The following is a 12,653-nucleotide window of genomic DNA, read 5'->3' as shown; positions in this document are numbered from 1 at the left end:
GCCCTGACTCCAAATTTATCACACATTGGCTTTATGAAATCCATTAAATTTGAGTAATGTGGTTTTTTTTTTTTTTTTTTTTTTTAATCCCCATTTAAATGTATTTTTCTGCAAATATCTCAATATAGCCATGGGACAGTCATACACGTATCTACAGTATGCAATGTCATGAAGATAGGAAAATGGGTGCAAGGCATGAAGGGTAAATGAAAAAATCTCACACAAAATAATTTAAGAATGTCCATCTGACTGATAATAAATTAGTCATAACAAGTAACACATTACAGAACAAAAGTATTTACATCATTTTGACCTAGTAGTGACGTCTCCTGTAGCATAATTTTGTTCCAAAGTCTATAGCTGTGCTTGGAGTGATCGCTGGTAAGAAAAAAAAAAAAAAATGTGGCTACATGTAGCAGGTGAGCACAGCCAACGCAATGAGAAAAGAAAAATTCCCGAACGCAATGAGCAAAGAAAAATTCCCAACTGGAGAAGAATGTAATGCTTGTTATTATAACGGAAACTGACGGAGTCTCTGAAAAACATAATGGACCTTTTGGTTGGTGGAGGAAGGTCCAATGCTCTCTTAACAAGCTCTACCACCAAAAGAGTTATACACCCACAACGTCAGCATCACTTTTCTATGAAAAGATCGAATAATTTACTATGCAAAGAATCTTTGCTTAATTGAAAAATACTATGAAATGTTTGTACCTTTACAATAATAATACAAATTAAAAAAAAAAAAAAAAAAAGGGCTGCTACAAAAAAAATGAGGTAAACTGAAGACTCTTCACAACGGAGTCTTCAGGGAAATGGCTTTTGTTATGTACTGGTTCCAGTTTGCGTGCCACAGTGATTTTGCTAGCAAAGCATTTAGCATTCTTTCCCCAGAACTGCCTGTATATACACTGTATACTGCATCAGCAAAAAATATATATTCATATAAATATAAATGAAGAGGCCAAACCCACCCCAAATGGTTAGTGTTTTCTTCTAGTTCCCCAGTACAGAGACTTGGAGCAGAAATGGATAGTGTTTTCTTCTAGTTCCCCAGTACAGAGACTTGGAGCAGAAATGGATAGTGTTTTCCAATAATCTGGGTGCTTTAAAAGGAATGCAAACATTCCTTATATATATGCAAGCACTGTTTTTCAAAGGACTCCCATCCCACCCCCTAGCCCAGGCAACACCTATTAGTACCAATAACCTCAAATTGCAAATCTCTCCATCTCTGACGGTTAGAATCCAAAAGCGCAGTAAACCGACAGGAGCACGCTGTATTTGTAACACCGAGCTTTCAGCCACAGAATGTCACAGGTGTTGAACAGACTTTGATCTTTGCTCCTTAGTGTAGTGGACTCTTCGGTTAACAAGTCTCTATAACATTCCATGAATCCTCCACTGCACTTTCCTCGTTAAGTGAGGCCAGCCTCACTTTGCAGCGAAACGCTTCTAGGTCATATGCAAAGTTTATAAATACTCTCAATATTTTTTTTTTCTCTTCAATTCCTATGTTAGCAGACAATGAAAACAGGAATCAGGTACAGTAATAAAGGTCAGTTTTGCTTGTCAGTGTAAAGCATTGTTCTTCACGAGTCCACGTCACAGTGCAGACCTGACTGCATGATTATGCTCAGGAGGTCAGTCAACGATATTTGTATTTGGTTGTGGAAAGGAAGGCTCTCCATTTGATCCAAAGTGCATAGTGAGAACAAGTCAATGTTTTATCTGCTCAGTTCTCTTGTCCCTATCCGGTATACTTGCTGAGAAGGCAATGTCCTCAGAGAATGCGCCCCCCACCCTTTCTCCACCAACCCTCCCAACAAATTCATATTATCCATTTCATTAAGAAGTCTGGTAGCTCCCTTTTACATCAGCCGGGTAAGCATACTTTGCCTGCAAATAATAGTCCCACTATAGTAAAGAAAATGGATAACACAAAAAGTACATAAGAGGACCCAACTACGGTGTTGTTGGGTAGTTTGTAAGGTTGTCCACCAACTTCATTGATGTAAAATCCTATGGGGAATATTAATGCTGCCATACAGAAGAGGATCACTGTAGAGGGGGGAAAAAAAGAAACAGAACAAGTTAAGCATTAATATAGATCTTTTAATCAGATATTTGTAAGTGGACAGTAGGGAGTTTTGTAATATGGGAGCATGTATTAAAATTAGTTTCACAGGTCTTAAGTGACTGTTTGAAGGTGGGTACATTAAATGATATTAGTCCCAAGCTGATGATTCGGACAGACATCGTCAAAATCGACTGTGTACGCACTATGCTTGGCCATGTGCGCTCCCCTTTGGTCGTCTGTCGCAACGTCAGGTCGGCCCTACATTTAGCTCAATCTGACTATGTGACAGACAACTCCATGCAGTGGGTTGTGGCTGGTTCCGAAATATCAGGGAGGTCTGGCATCGGATCGTGTAATGTCTACCGGCCGCCGATATGTTGGCCCATCGCATCGCTGGGTACACACACGTTTAGTGTGTACGCCTAACTAAAGACACCATTTCTAGAAACAGTTGAAATATAATCAAGATAAGAAATATCTAAAAACAGTTGTTGCAGCATTCTGTCTCTTCACTTAATAACATATCCTAATAGTAGACTAAATCATTTTCAGTACAGAACCCTTGAAAAGTGGCTTTTAATATCTGCAACCCTCCAACTTATAGAGTGCTGTTTTCAATTGTTGGCTGTAGGAAATGCCAAGCCAGGAGTCCTGCCAATATGTTCATTATATAGTGAGAGTGCCAGCTATCAGCCATGCTTTTCATTGAGGATTTGTATTGCTACTGATTGAGCATTCATCTGTATAATTCAATGCAAATACATAAATGTATTCGAGGCAAATAATTATAAGAAAGTGGTTTAGAAAAAGTAGTATGGACTCTTGGGAAGCTGCAGACAACAGGTTTATCAAAGGGCAGAATTAACATTTTGTTAGCATGAGTTGCTTTTTCAGACACATACGTACAGCAGTGGTCTCATATGATGGTGTGCTTTCTTCCAGATCAGCAGAACTTAGATGATAAACATGGGGATGTGCAGAGAACTAAATAGTGCTTGCAAAACTGTGTGACTATACAGAACAGTGTAACCACATGGTACATTTATAGTAAACTTACTGCCAGTGAATGCGATCCAGCGGGCATATTTTGTAGCCTCTCTCCTCCAGTGGGAAGCTACTAGCAAACCGCAAGTAACAGTCAATGATATAATCCCCATGATGATAAAAAACAGTGTTGTAACCCACTCCGGGGGAAGCCGTGGAGGAATACAGGTCCTGTCACGACCATGAATGGTTTGACACTGCCTGACGAGGCCGACTGTGAGAGCACCTGCAAACACAGAAACTGCGTTACTATTAGGAAAAACTTCAACTAGATGTTCAAGTGAAGAGGATAAAAATAAAATCAGTTCTTGTGATAATAACTGCACACAGAGCATCAAAAAACACATTACTTAATATAAAATGTTGTAGTACATGGTGCCTACAGTTCATATGAAAATGGCGCTGCAGCACAAGAGATTAACACACTCATAGAAGTGGCCGCCATGTTGACCACATGGTCCGGGTCTCCAGCCACAGGAAGCTTAAAAAAATTTACTTTACAAGTCATTAATTTGTCATCGAGTAGCTTCATATTGACTATCTGACACAACCTTTGGAAAAATGCAGTTCATGGCTCTTGTGTGAATCACATTTTTGCATGTTAACGAAGGGTACACAGTTACCGACCGACTGACCGATCTGTCTGGCCACGGCAACCGCTAATGACAGTCAGCTTACCTGAGGCCGGCATATCGGCCAGTCATCCGTGCACAAAGGCAGATGTGTACAATATATCTAAAAGATATATTGCCCATGCCGTGCTGCACAGCTGCCATGCCATGCTGCACAGCTGGCACAATAGATCTGTAAATAGCATTATCAGATATATACAGTGTACACACTGGTTGATGGCCTAGCGATAGATTGTACGATCTGTACCCAGCATAACTTTACCACTTTAGAGCCAGAGTTGTGGTTGGTCTCCCTCAGTATGACATGTCACTTTACCTAAAATGGAAATGAGAAGCATCCCTGATGATAGATTAGCTAATGTGTACAGCATTAGTTTACAAATGTAAGCAGCAAAGGGCACACACCTATAGTGTTGTGGAAACCACGTAATGAACATGTACACACAGTAATTTCTTATGCTGGGCATACACTATACAATTATCTGGGTGATCCACCCGATATCAGCAGATCGCCCCGATAATTGTAATGTGTGTACAAGCGACCAAGGGTAAATATCGATCCTTTGGGCATGCCGGATTGTCCAGCATGCCCGTCCGATGCAATATTTTGTAAGTTAAACGTCGGCCACTCAGCCAGTATATGCCCACCTGCGGCCAACTGGGGAAGGAATTGGGGAAGGAATGGGGGAATGTCTCCCCCCCCCCCCCCCCCCTCCCTAACATCTATATTACTGAAGATTTAAAAAAAATAGAATACAATGAATGTGGAGCAGACCTCTACAGCCTAGTCTCAGATCCTCATAAAACCACACTAAGTGATAAACACTTCCAAGCTCCCCAAATCTGCCTGTGGGATAACATACAGTACAACACAATGAGTGGACGAGGTCACATTCTAAATGAAAGAAAATATTAACCGTAAAAAGTTTATTAGGAGATAGATCTTGGCAGGGCATTAAAAACCATCAGATGGCCTTGAGATAGGCTAATAGGTTATTTGCTTGAATGCACAGATGTTTAACCGTGTGTTTCTATTTCATGGATTAAGAGAAAGCAAGTTCAGGCTTGCCCAAATGGTTCTGTGCGCCTCAGCGTGACGGAGACTAATGAATAGAACTTTTCACTGTCGGCATCTTCAGAAACAAGGAAAACAAGGAAAAATTGAGACAATGGTTATTATCTGGGTTCTTAAAGAAACACTGTACGTATTAGACACTGGGAAAAATCAGATTTGACCGTTAGAATAACTGGTTTTAAAATTCTATCCCAGGACTTAAGAACAAAATTGTTAGGTTTATCGTGCTCGGTCCCCTTATTGCATGTTTGGCACTGACTTTCTGTCATAGCGGTCACTTATGCCTGGTCTTACAGTAAGTGGTAGATGCTACACGTCAGTAGCTTCCTATTTATTTTATTTCTTCATACAAAAATGACAAACCTATGTTAAATTCAAACTTTTTAAATATGGTCTTAGAGCCACAATATTACAGGCACTTATGAAAATGGTCATCAGGTAAACAATCCTCTAAAGCTGATCCATGCTGCGCTCTGAGCATGTCGTCATTCATCACATCATCCTATCTGCAGTGCAGCACAGCAGATGTGACAATGTGTACACACTATACGTACAGCACAATATATCATTCCGATCCACGTCGGAATTATATATCGTAAGATGGATCACATGATGTGCACACAAGAAGGGGGTGATTCAATTAGTTTTTTTTGGCGAAAGCTTTGTACCTGCCAATCATCACCGCACAATTCTCATCTCACAGTTTTTTGCACAAAATACAGTGAGTGCGCTTCCAAGCATGTGCCGATGCCAGCTGGCGCTACCCATCCACCCACCCGCTGATCGGTGAGCTCTCTCCTCTGGTTATCTAGTCTCCGGGCTCCTGGAGATGCTGGTTTACAGCACTGCTGACTGGGGTCACAGTACAGGAACCCCGGCAACCAGCGGACCAGAGGAGAGAGCTCACCGATCACCAGACCCCCAGCTGCAGGTCATTTTTATTCTATTTTTTTTACAGTAGTCAGCTTGTGGCCTAGATCAAAAAGCTGATCACTGGGGGAGATAGCGAGAATGGATATTTAATGATACCCTGTGATTTTCAGTATTCCAGGACAGTTTTCGGCATCCTGACTCTTAGGACTTGATCCAGATAGATTTTTATACCATCTGTTTTCCAGTACAAATTAAAGCACCAGGATGTTTCAGATTTTTCATTATAGGATTTTAGGGACAGGTCTGTTATTATTGGCACATTATAAAAGTGTACAATATTTGCATTTAATTACTATTTTAGTAAAGGATAATACGGTATATGTTCTTTTCTTCTTTCCTGGTTTATGTATATGAATCCACAATGTCATGACTGAATTTCCCAAAAGAAAATGATGGCACTTCTATACACCTATCACGGCACAGTATTTGAGAGGCATCAATACAAGTAGAGACTGGGTAAGCAGTGAACCAAAAGGGTCAGTGCCCTATTTAAGAACAAGGTGTCTATCTATAATCTATTCACTTTGTGATTTTCTGGCTGTACTGCCCTTTTCTCTTACCAAAAGAGCTACTGTATCTACATATGTTTCAGTGTCTAGATCAGGAATGGCCAACTACAAGTCCCAGCATGAACTGCTTCAGCTTTGCCATTAGGGAATGCTAAAACTGGGGCAGGGCATGCTGGGATGTGTAGTTTCACAACAGCTGGAGAGCCACAGGTTGGCCAGGCCTTGTCTAGATCATGTGAAGAAAGTCAGATTGTAATGAAATATACAGTATTACGCTATGTGTTTCTTTTTACTTCTATGTTGTGGAGAGGAAAAAGATAGGCCAAGAAATCTGCTTTATCCTCAGTATGTGCGAGATCAATGAGAGAGCGCTTTATAAACACTCACTATTCTGTCATTTTCTGTATTTTTTTGGTAAATATCTTGTGTGTTAGATAGCGGTCTATTAGTGAGCAGAATTGCCCCATCACATATTAGGAAGAGACAGTAGCGGGATAGAAAGAGGCGGAACAGTGTCAGAGGGAGCAAGAGAAAGACACAGGAGGGAGGAGAGCTGGGAAGAGAGAAATGGAGTAAAGGTGCGTACACACGGTACAATTAAAATGAATAACAACAATATCTATCATATCGTTAATTTTTCGGTGCCCAACGACCTGCGATGCGCGGGCACGTATGGTCAATATCGATATGGACCATCGCCCGTGCATGCAGGTAAAAACCTGGTCAATATCGACCAGGTTACTATAGGGACCCGCGATCGTTGATCGCTATAGTCGTTGGCGTGCTGGATGATCGATATAGATTGTCCAGCACACCTGGGAGATCGAACGATATCGTTGTCGATCGTCCCGTCTGTACACACCTTTAGAGGGGTAGCGAGAAGTAGAAAAATAAGGGGGGCACTAAAAAGAGAAGGAGGCGGGAGGGAGGCACCCAAGCAGAGCCAATGCCTGCAATATGAATGTCACTATATGCATAATGCAGCATAAAATGCTAATGAGGAGGACCCGACATTTAGCTACAATGCAAAACAAAACATTTTAAAGAGAAGGAAATACCCAATCTGAATTATACACATAAAACTAGTTTGCAATTAGGAAAGTTATAGGAGTAGCTTGTTTTACTCTATTCCTTTCTATTTTTCGGTAAAACACTTTCACTGTAGCAGTAAAGCTGAATAGAAGAGCCGTCGTGCAGCAATCGCTTTAATGGATTTAATTGCAGGCTCGTCAAAAAAAACTCCAGTGCTTCCAGTGTTTCTCCGGGTTTATTGGTCTCAAGATTGCACACTACTAGGATTAGGGGTCACTTCATTCCTGGCTGTAACACTTTATATCCCACCAGTGGCATCCTGCAGAGCTGGATAACTGCATGTCGGTGGGACAAGGCAGATTGGGGAAAAGATGATGGAATGAACAGACTAGAACAACAGAGCACATCTGCCTGGAGGCTCAACAACTACTGAAGTGCCCATGCCAGCATTAAGGGGTATGGTGGTTTTAAAAGGTACAACACCTATATACTGGGCACAGTTATATGCAAGAGCAAATCTATTATTGCTGCAAACACTGGCAGTTCCTTAAATTCATCCCTTTAAAATTTACTTCTGTGCACAAATGCCAAAAATAATCTCAGTAACCCCTGCCGGGTAAGGGACATGGGAACATGTTTGGATGTAGGCTGCAGCACAGTGCTATGTTGTCCCCACCTAAAGCTTCTGTCATCACACTGCTAACCCAGTGGGCTCAGCACAATTAATGGTTGGCACTGAAAATTTAAATGTCACTGGCTTGAAACAGCATGGCTGGGGCGTAAGGTGATGCCAACATAGTTCTGTGCTGCAGCCTACACCCAAATTGTGTGGGTCTTTATGAGGACCAATGTCATCGAGGACCTGCTCAGCACAGTTAAAGGTCCCAATACAATTCAGTGTTCTCCCCAGAAATTTTTTCCAGCTGGGTGGGGGCCTTCGCAATTATGCGCGCGGCGGGAAAAGGGGTAACTCCCTTACCAAACCAGCCCGACAGATCTCAGGCTGCTTCCACCGGTGGCTCTCAGTCAAAAGTGCCCATTATACAGTGCCCCCTGTACTTTTCCCCTTTACGCATTGCCCCCTGTAATTTAACTTTGCCCTTATGCATTGCCCCCTGGCTGAAGTAGTGCCGTTATGTAGTGCCCCCAGACTGGTCCCTTATGTAGTGCCCCCAGGCTTAAATAGTGTCCCCAGACTGGCCCCTTATGCAGTGCCCCCAGACTGGCCCCTTATGCAGTGCTCCCAGGTTTAATAGTGTCCCTTATGCAGTGCCGGCAGGTTGGCCCCTTACGCAGTGCCCCCAGGTTTAATAGTGTCCCTTACGCAGTGCCCCCAGGTTTACTAGTGTCCCTTATGTAGTGCCCCCAGGTTTAATAGTTTCCCTTATGCAGTTCCCCCAGACTGGTCCTGGCCCCAGCCCAGCACTTAGCTTTACTTGCTGGCCGCTCCCGCTGCCTAGCGCTGACTGGATCTAACTAGATCCAGCAGGCACACGGGGCAGGCTCCTCACGTCACGGGCGACGCGCAGTGCATCACTGGGAACTCTGGCCTCTGAAGCGATCGGAGGCTTCTTGAGGCTAAAGAAGCCTCCGATCGCTTCAGAGGTCAGCATTCCTCAGCGGGGAAAAGTACCGGGCGGCAGTCTGTTTCTGCCGGGTGATGCGCCCGCAGAAAACAGCCTGGGGAGAACACTGATATTTTAGTAAGAAGGGTGGTGGTATACTTTTTATAATATATCACTATATTATAACATCACTATATTATATATATATATATATATATATAATATATCCTCAGGTGTAAGTATACTTTAATGCATAATATATTTGTGGCCAACTCCATGTACTCAATGTAACTTAATTCCTGTACTAATGCCCCTTTTCTGTCTGCGTCTGTGCCACCCATCGGACTGAAAGTACTGCCTGGTGGAATCGAGGTATTGTTTGTGCTAAAATCACTTGAAAACCATTGGCGCATAACTCTAATACAATGCACTGTATGTTTTGTATGCGGTATGCTCTTGCGCAGGCATAAATTTTACACAGATCTATGAAGATATATAAATGAGATTATTAACTATACGTCCAGACTATTACACCATCCCTGTACAAGTACCGTGTGATATCATTCAATACAAGTACAGCGTCATAAGAGGTTTCAAAATTATACTCAATAAGTCTGAAAAGAAATAAAATTCACCAACATATGAACACAATTTATACAAGGGCATAAAATATGTTTTGTTATATTATACACAGCCTACTGATAACTAGGTATGGCAACATGCAAGTAGATGTCTACACAGCATACGTGCCAGCGGGGGTTCATTACCCGTCACTCTTAAGGCAGATTAGAAGCAGTTTGCTTTCATGTGGCAAGTTATTTGCATATATATGGTCATAGGCCAATTAGAATACAGGAGATGTTAAAATAGCATAAAGTAAAACAAGAATGCCACTTAAATGCAATGTCAAACACCCAGGCACATGTACAATTATATAATAGACTGCTCAATAGCTGTCATTATGTAGTGTGACATTTTCATCATCACAGAATGGAAAAGAATTTGTAATGCACAGGAACGATTGCAAAATGTTTGACTGTGAATTCTATTCATGCATTCTCCAGCAGTGCCGAGATTCTGGAACAAGATTAAAAATAACCAACTGTGGGTGGCCATCCCTTCGCATTGACCAGGCTGGTGCATAAAGGGGGAGCTCCACGCTGCAGGAGTCACTGGCATAGTGGAACTGGCTCAGCCTAGTACAGATTTCCATTCCAGCAGGGAGAACCCACAGGAGTTGTCCCACTATTTTATTGTGCACAGGCCTAGGTCATATAACACTAGGCTAGTTCCCCCTCCTTTGATTATTTAATTAATTTTAATAGCCCGGCCTTTCAATTGGGGATTCTACAAGCTGGTGTCGAAACTGGATTATTGGCTGAGACAAGATCAGTTTAAAATTGAAGCGTGCACGACGCCATCTTGCGAATGGCAGCTAGACTCCATTTTAGAAACAAGAATCTACAAGACGCCATTTTGCGACCAGCGCTATTTTAAGTTACAACTCACAAGCTAAGTACAGATGGCAATGTTTTTGGTAATCTACCAAAGGCAACTGGAAGAACAGCTTCCTGAGAAAAAGTAAATAGAATAGACAATGAGTGTTTTTACATACAAATTGGGAGACCCTGTATGCAGACAAGTATAGTTGTGGCAATTGTAATATAATCCAGGCATTGATCTACACGATTGGATTTTTCTGAATCCTAAACAGGTTTTAGCCCCACACCCAGACAGGATGGCCCCAGCTCCACAGCTTGGGGTAACACATTTGCATTCACACAAGAGTCTGAGAGAATAAAGAGCTTTTCTTTTGAGCCTGGGAAAGGTGGGGGCTGCTGAGATAGGGGGCATGTGGAACTATAATGCTCAGCAATCCACACTGCTAGGTGTTCACTTAGTGAGATTTAAGTGCACTATTTCTCATACACACATTAATACGTACAATTGCGCTGGTAACTAATCGCATATTAGCGAATGCATAAGACCTTGTATGAAAACACTGTTTTATTAGCTAAATGCGCACGCATCTGTCCACAGTTAACTAGCGTCTTCATATCAAACCCCGTATACTCACACATTACATATTCACATACAAGGTTCCATAAGCTTTAAGGTATAAGATTTAAGTTGTTCATTTAGTATAAATGCTATGAAATAAAGATATTTGATGACTAAGGTTTTATACATGCTAAGAAAGCAGTGTTTGGTTTCGTATTGATGCGTACTCTTTCAACAGAATTCCGGTATTATCGGTGTGGAGATCGCATCATGTATTCTCAACTTATGGACCGCAGAGACTTCAAGCAACAAAATGTACATTATATGAACAACTGTTAGGATGATTGCATGGGGCGGGAGGGCAGAGACCCCCAGTTGTTGGAGGTTGGGTTGAGTCTATTTGAACCAGCCAGTTAAACGCTCTGTAACAGATGCTTCCCCCATGGGAACCAATAGCAACAAACTTGGCCTGTCTATTCTGGGGGGGGTATAAATATGTGTGCTCAAAAACTGGGTCTTTAGTCTTCTTTCAGAATGACGACGGGGTTTCTTGCTGATGCCTAACATCTGGACCAGAAAGCCCTACATATGTATACTGTACTTGGGGTCTGTATAATTCCTTTGCGTCTAATTGTGTCTGGATCAATAGCGTGTAACTGACTGTACTTTTTACTTGAATAATACTTTGTGGTTCGGAACCACACGTTCCAAGTCTGAAGTCTTTTATTTACTGTATGACTGCGTACGCAAATTGGCGTCATCCTTAGAGCTTTATAGGTAGGATTTTAGAAGGTACAGGCAGGGGTATATAGAGGTTCTGATCCAGTATCATCTCTGGGAATTAAATTACCTATTGACATTAATAGGAAATGCTATGAGGCAATTGTATTCATTCAGCACAAGTCTACCCACAGGGTATACAGCATAGCAGTCACATGCAGAAATGTAGAGTTTACATGCTTTTCAATTACATTTACGCAAATGCAACAATAATGGTAAGCCAGCTATAGGAGGAGCTCTCATTCTACGGAGAGATGAATTAACGCAGCTACCGCTGAATGAGAGCAGAGCTCCTATGGTGTGCAGTGTGTGACTTGCTGCTATACAGCACGCGTAATGTTGTCACGCTGGTTTGTGCAGCGGGGGCATGATAACCCATCAATATTCAGAGTTATAATTATACAAATTAATCGAAAGGGAGAATTGGCCTCAGGACTGGGAAAGGAAATAGAACTACTACTATATCTGTCAAGATTACAGCACAATATTAAACCACAGCAAAGAGATAATTTTGTTACAAAATGCACCTTAAAATGGCCACATGTATATCAAGCTATCCGCACACCAGGGCTTTTTAATTTTCTAAAAGCACATGCTTACCTATTGCATGACAAAATGCTTAGAGGTCACATTTCAGATAAAAGGCAAAGCTGTGTGATTTATTAACTACGACACAGGCAGACCAACCAAGAAAGCACCTCCACAATTCATTTTGATTGAGGGAAGGACAGGTAAATCAATCTAAAGCGGACACCATGCTAATAGCATAGTAAACTTGGCACCAATCTGTGGATACAGGAGACTGCGGTGGTGGCATTCTGTGTGGGCAATGGCACAGGACTTGGAACATCATTTCATATTACATCTATAATTTCTTAAAAGGTTATCCACTTCTATAGATGGCTTTCATTTATTGATTTATACACGGATATAGCATGAATACAGTTAATGTAACTCACGTCCTACTGCGCTTTCCACAATATATTGGAATCATTCGATATA

General features: G+C 41.7%; 1 protein-coding gene across 1 annotated transcript in view; it reads right to left on the bottom strand.

The window, feature by feature from the left end:
• Positions 1-227: 227 nt before the first annotated feature.
• Positions 228-12,653, bottom strand: part of MOSMO (modulator of smoothened) — a 31,165-nt gene continuing 18,739 nt past the window's right edge. Inside the window, exons 2-3 of the mRNA XM_088476213.1 lie at positions 3,138-3,350; positions 228-2,061 (exon numbers count right to left, since the gene is read on the bottom strand). Of these exons, the coding sequence (XP_088332339.1) occupies positions 1,877-2,061; positions 3,138-3,350 (398 nt within the window). The 3' untranslated portion in view covers positions 228-1,876. The remainder of the gene's footprint in view (positions 2,062-3,137; positions 3,351-12,653) is intronic.

Source organism: Taudactylus pleione, unplaced genomic scaffold, assembly GCF_031769625.1.
Source record: "Taudactylus pleione unplaced genomic scaffold, aTauple2 ptg000184l, whole genome shotgun sequence".
NCBI classification, from domain to species: domain Eukaryota; kingdom Metazoa; phylum Chordata; class Amphibia; order Anura; family Myobatrachidae; genus Taudactylus; species Taudactylus pleione.
Note: the sequence above shows the minus strand (reverse complement) of the source record. Positions and strands in the feature narration are given on the sequence as shown.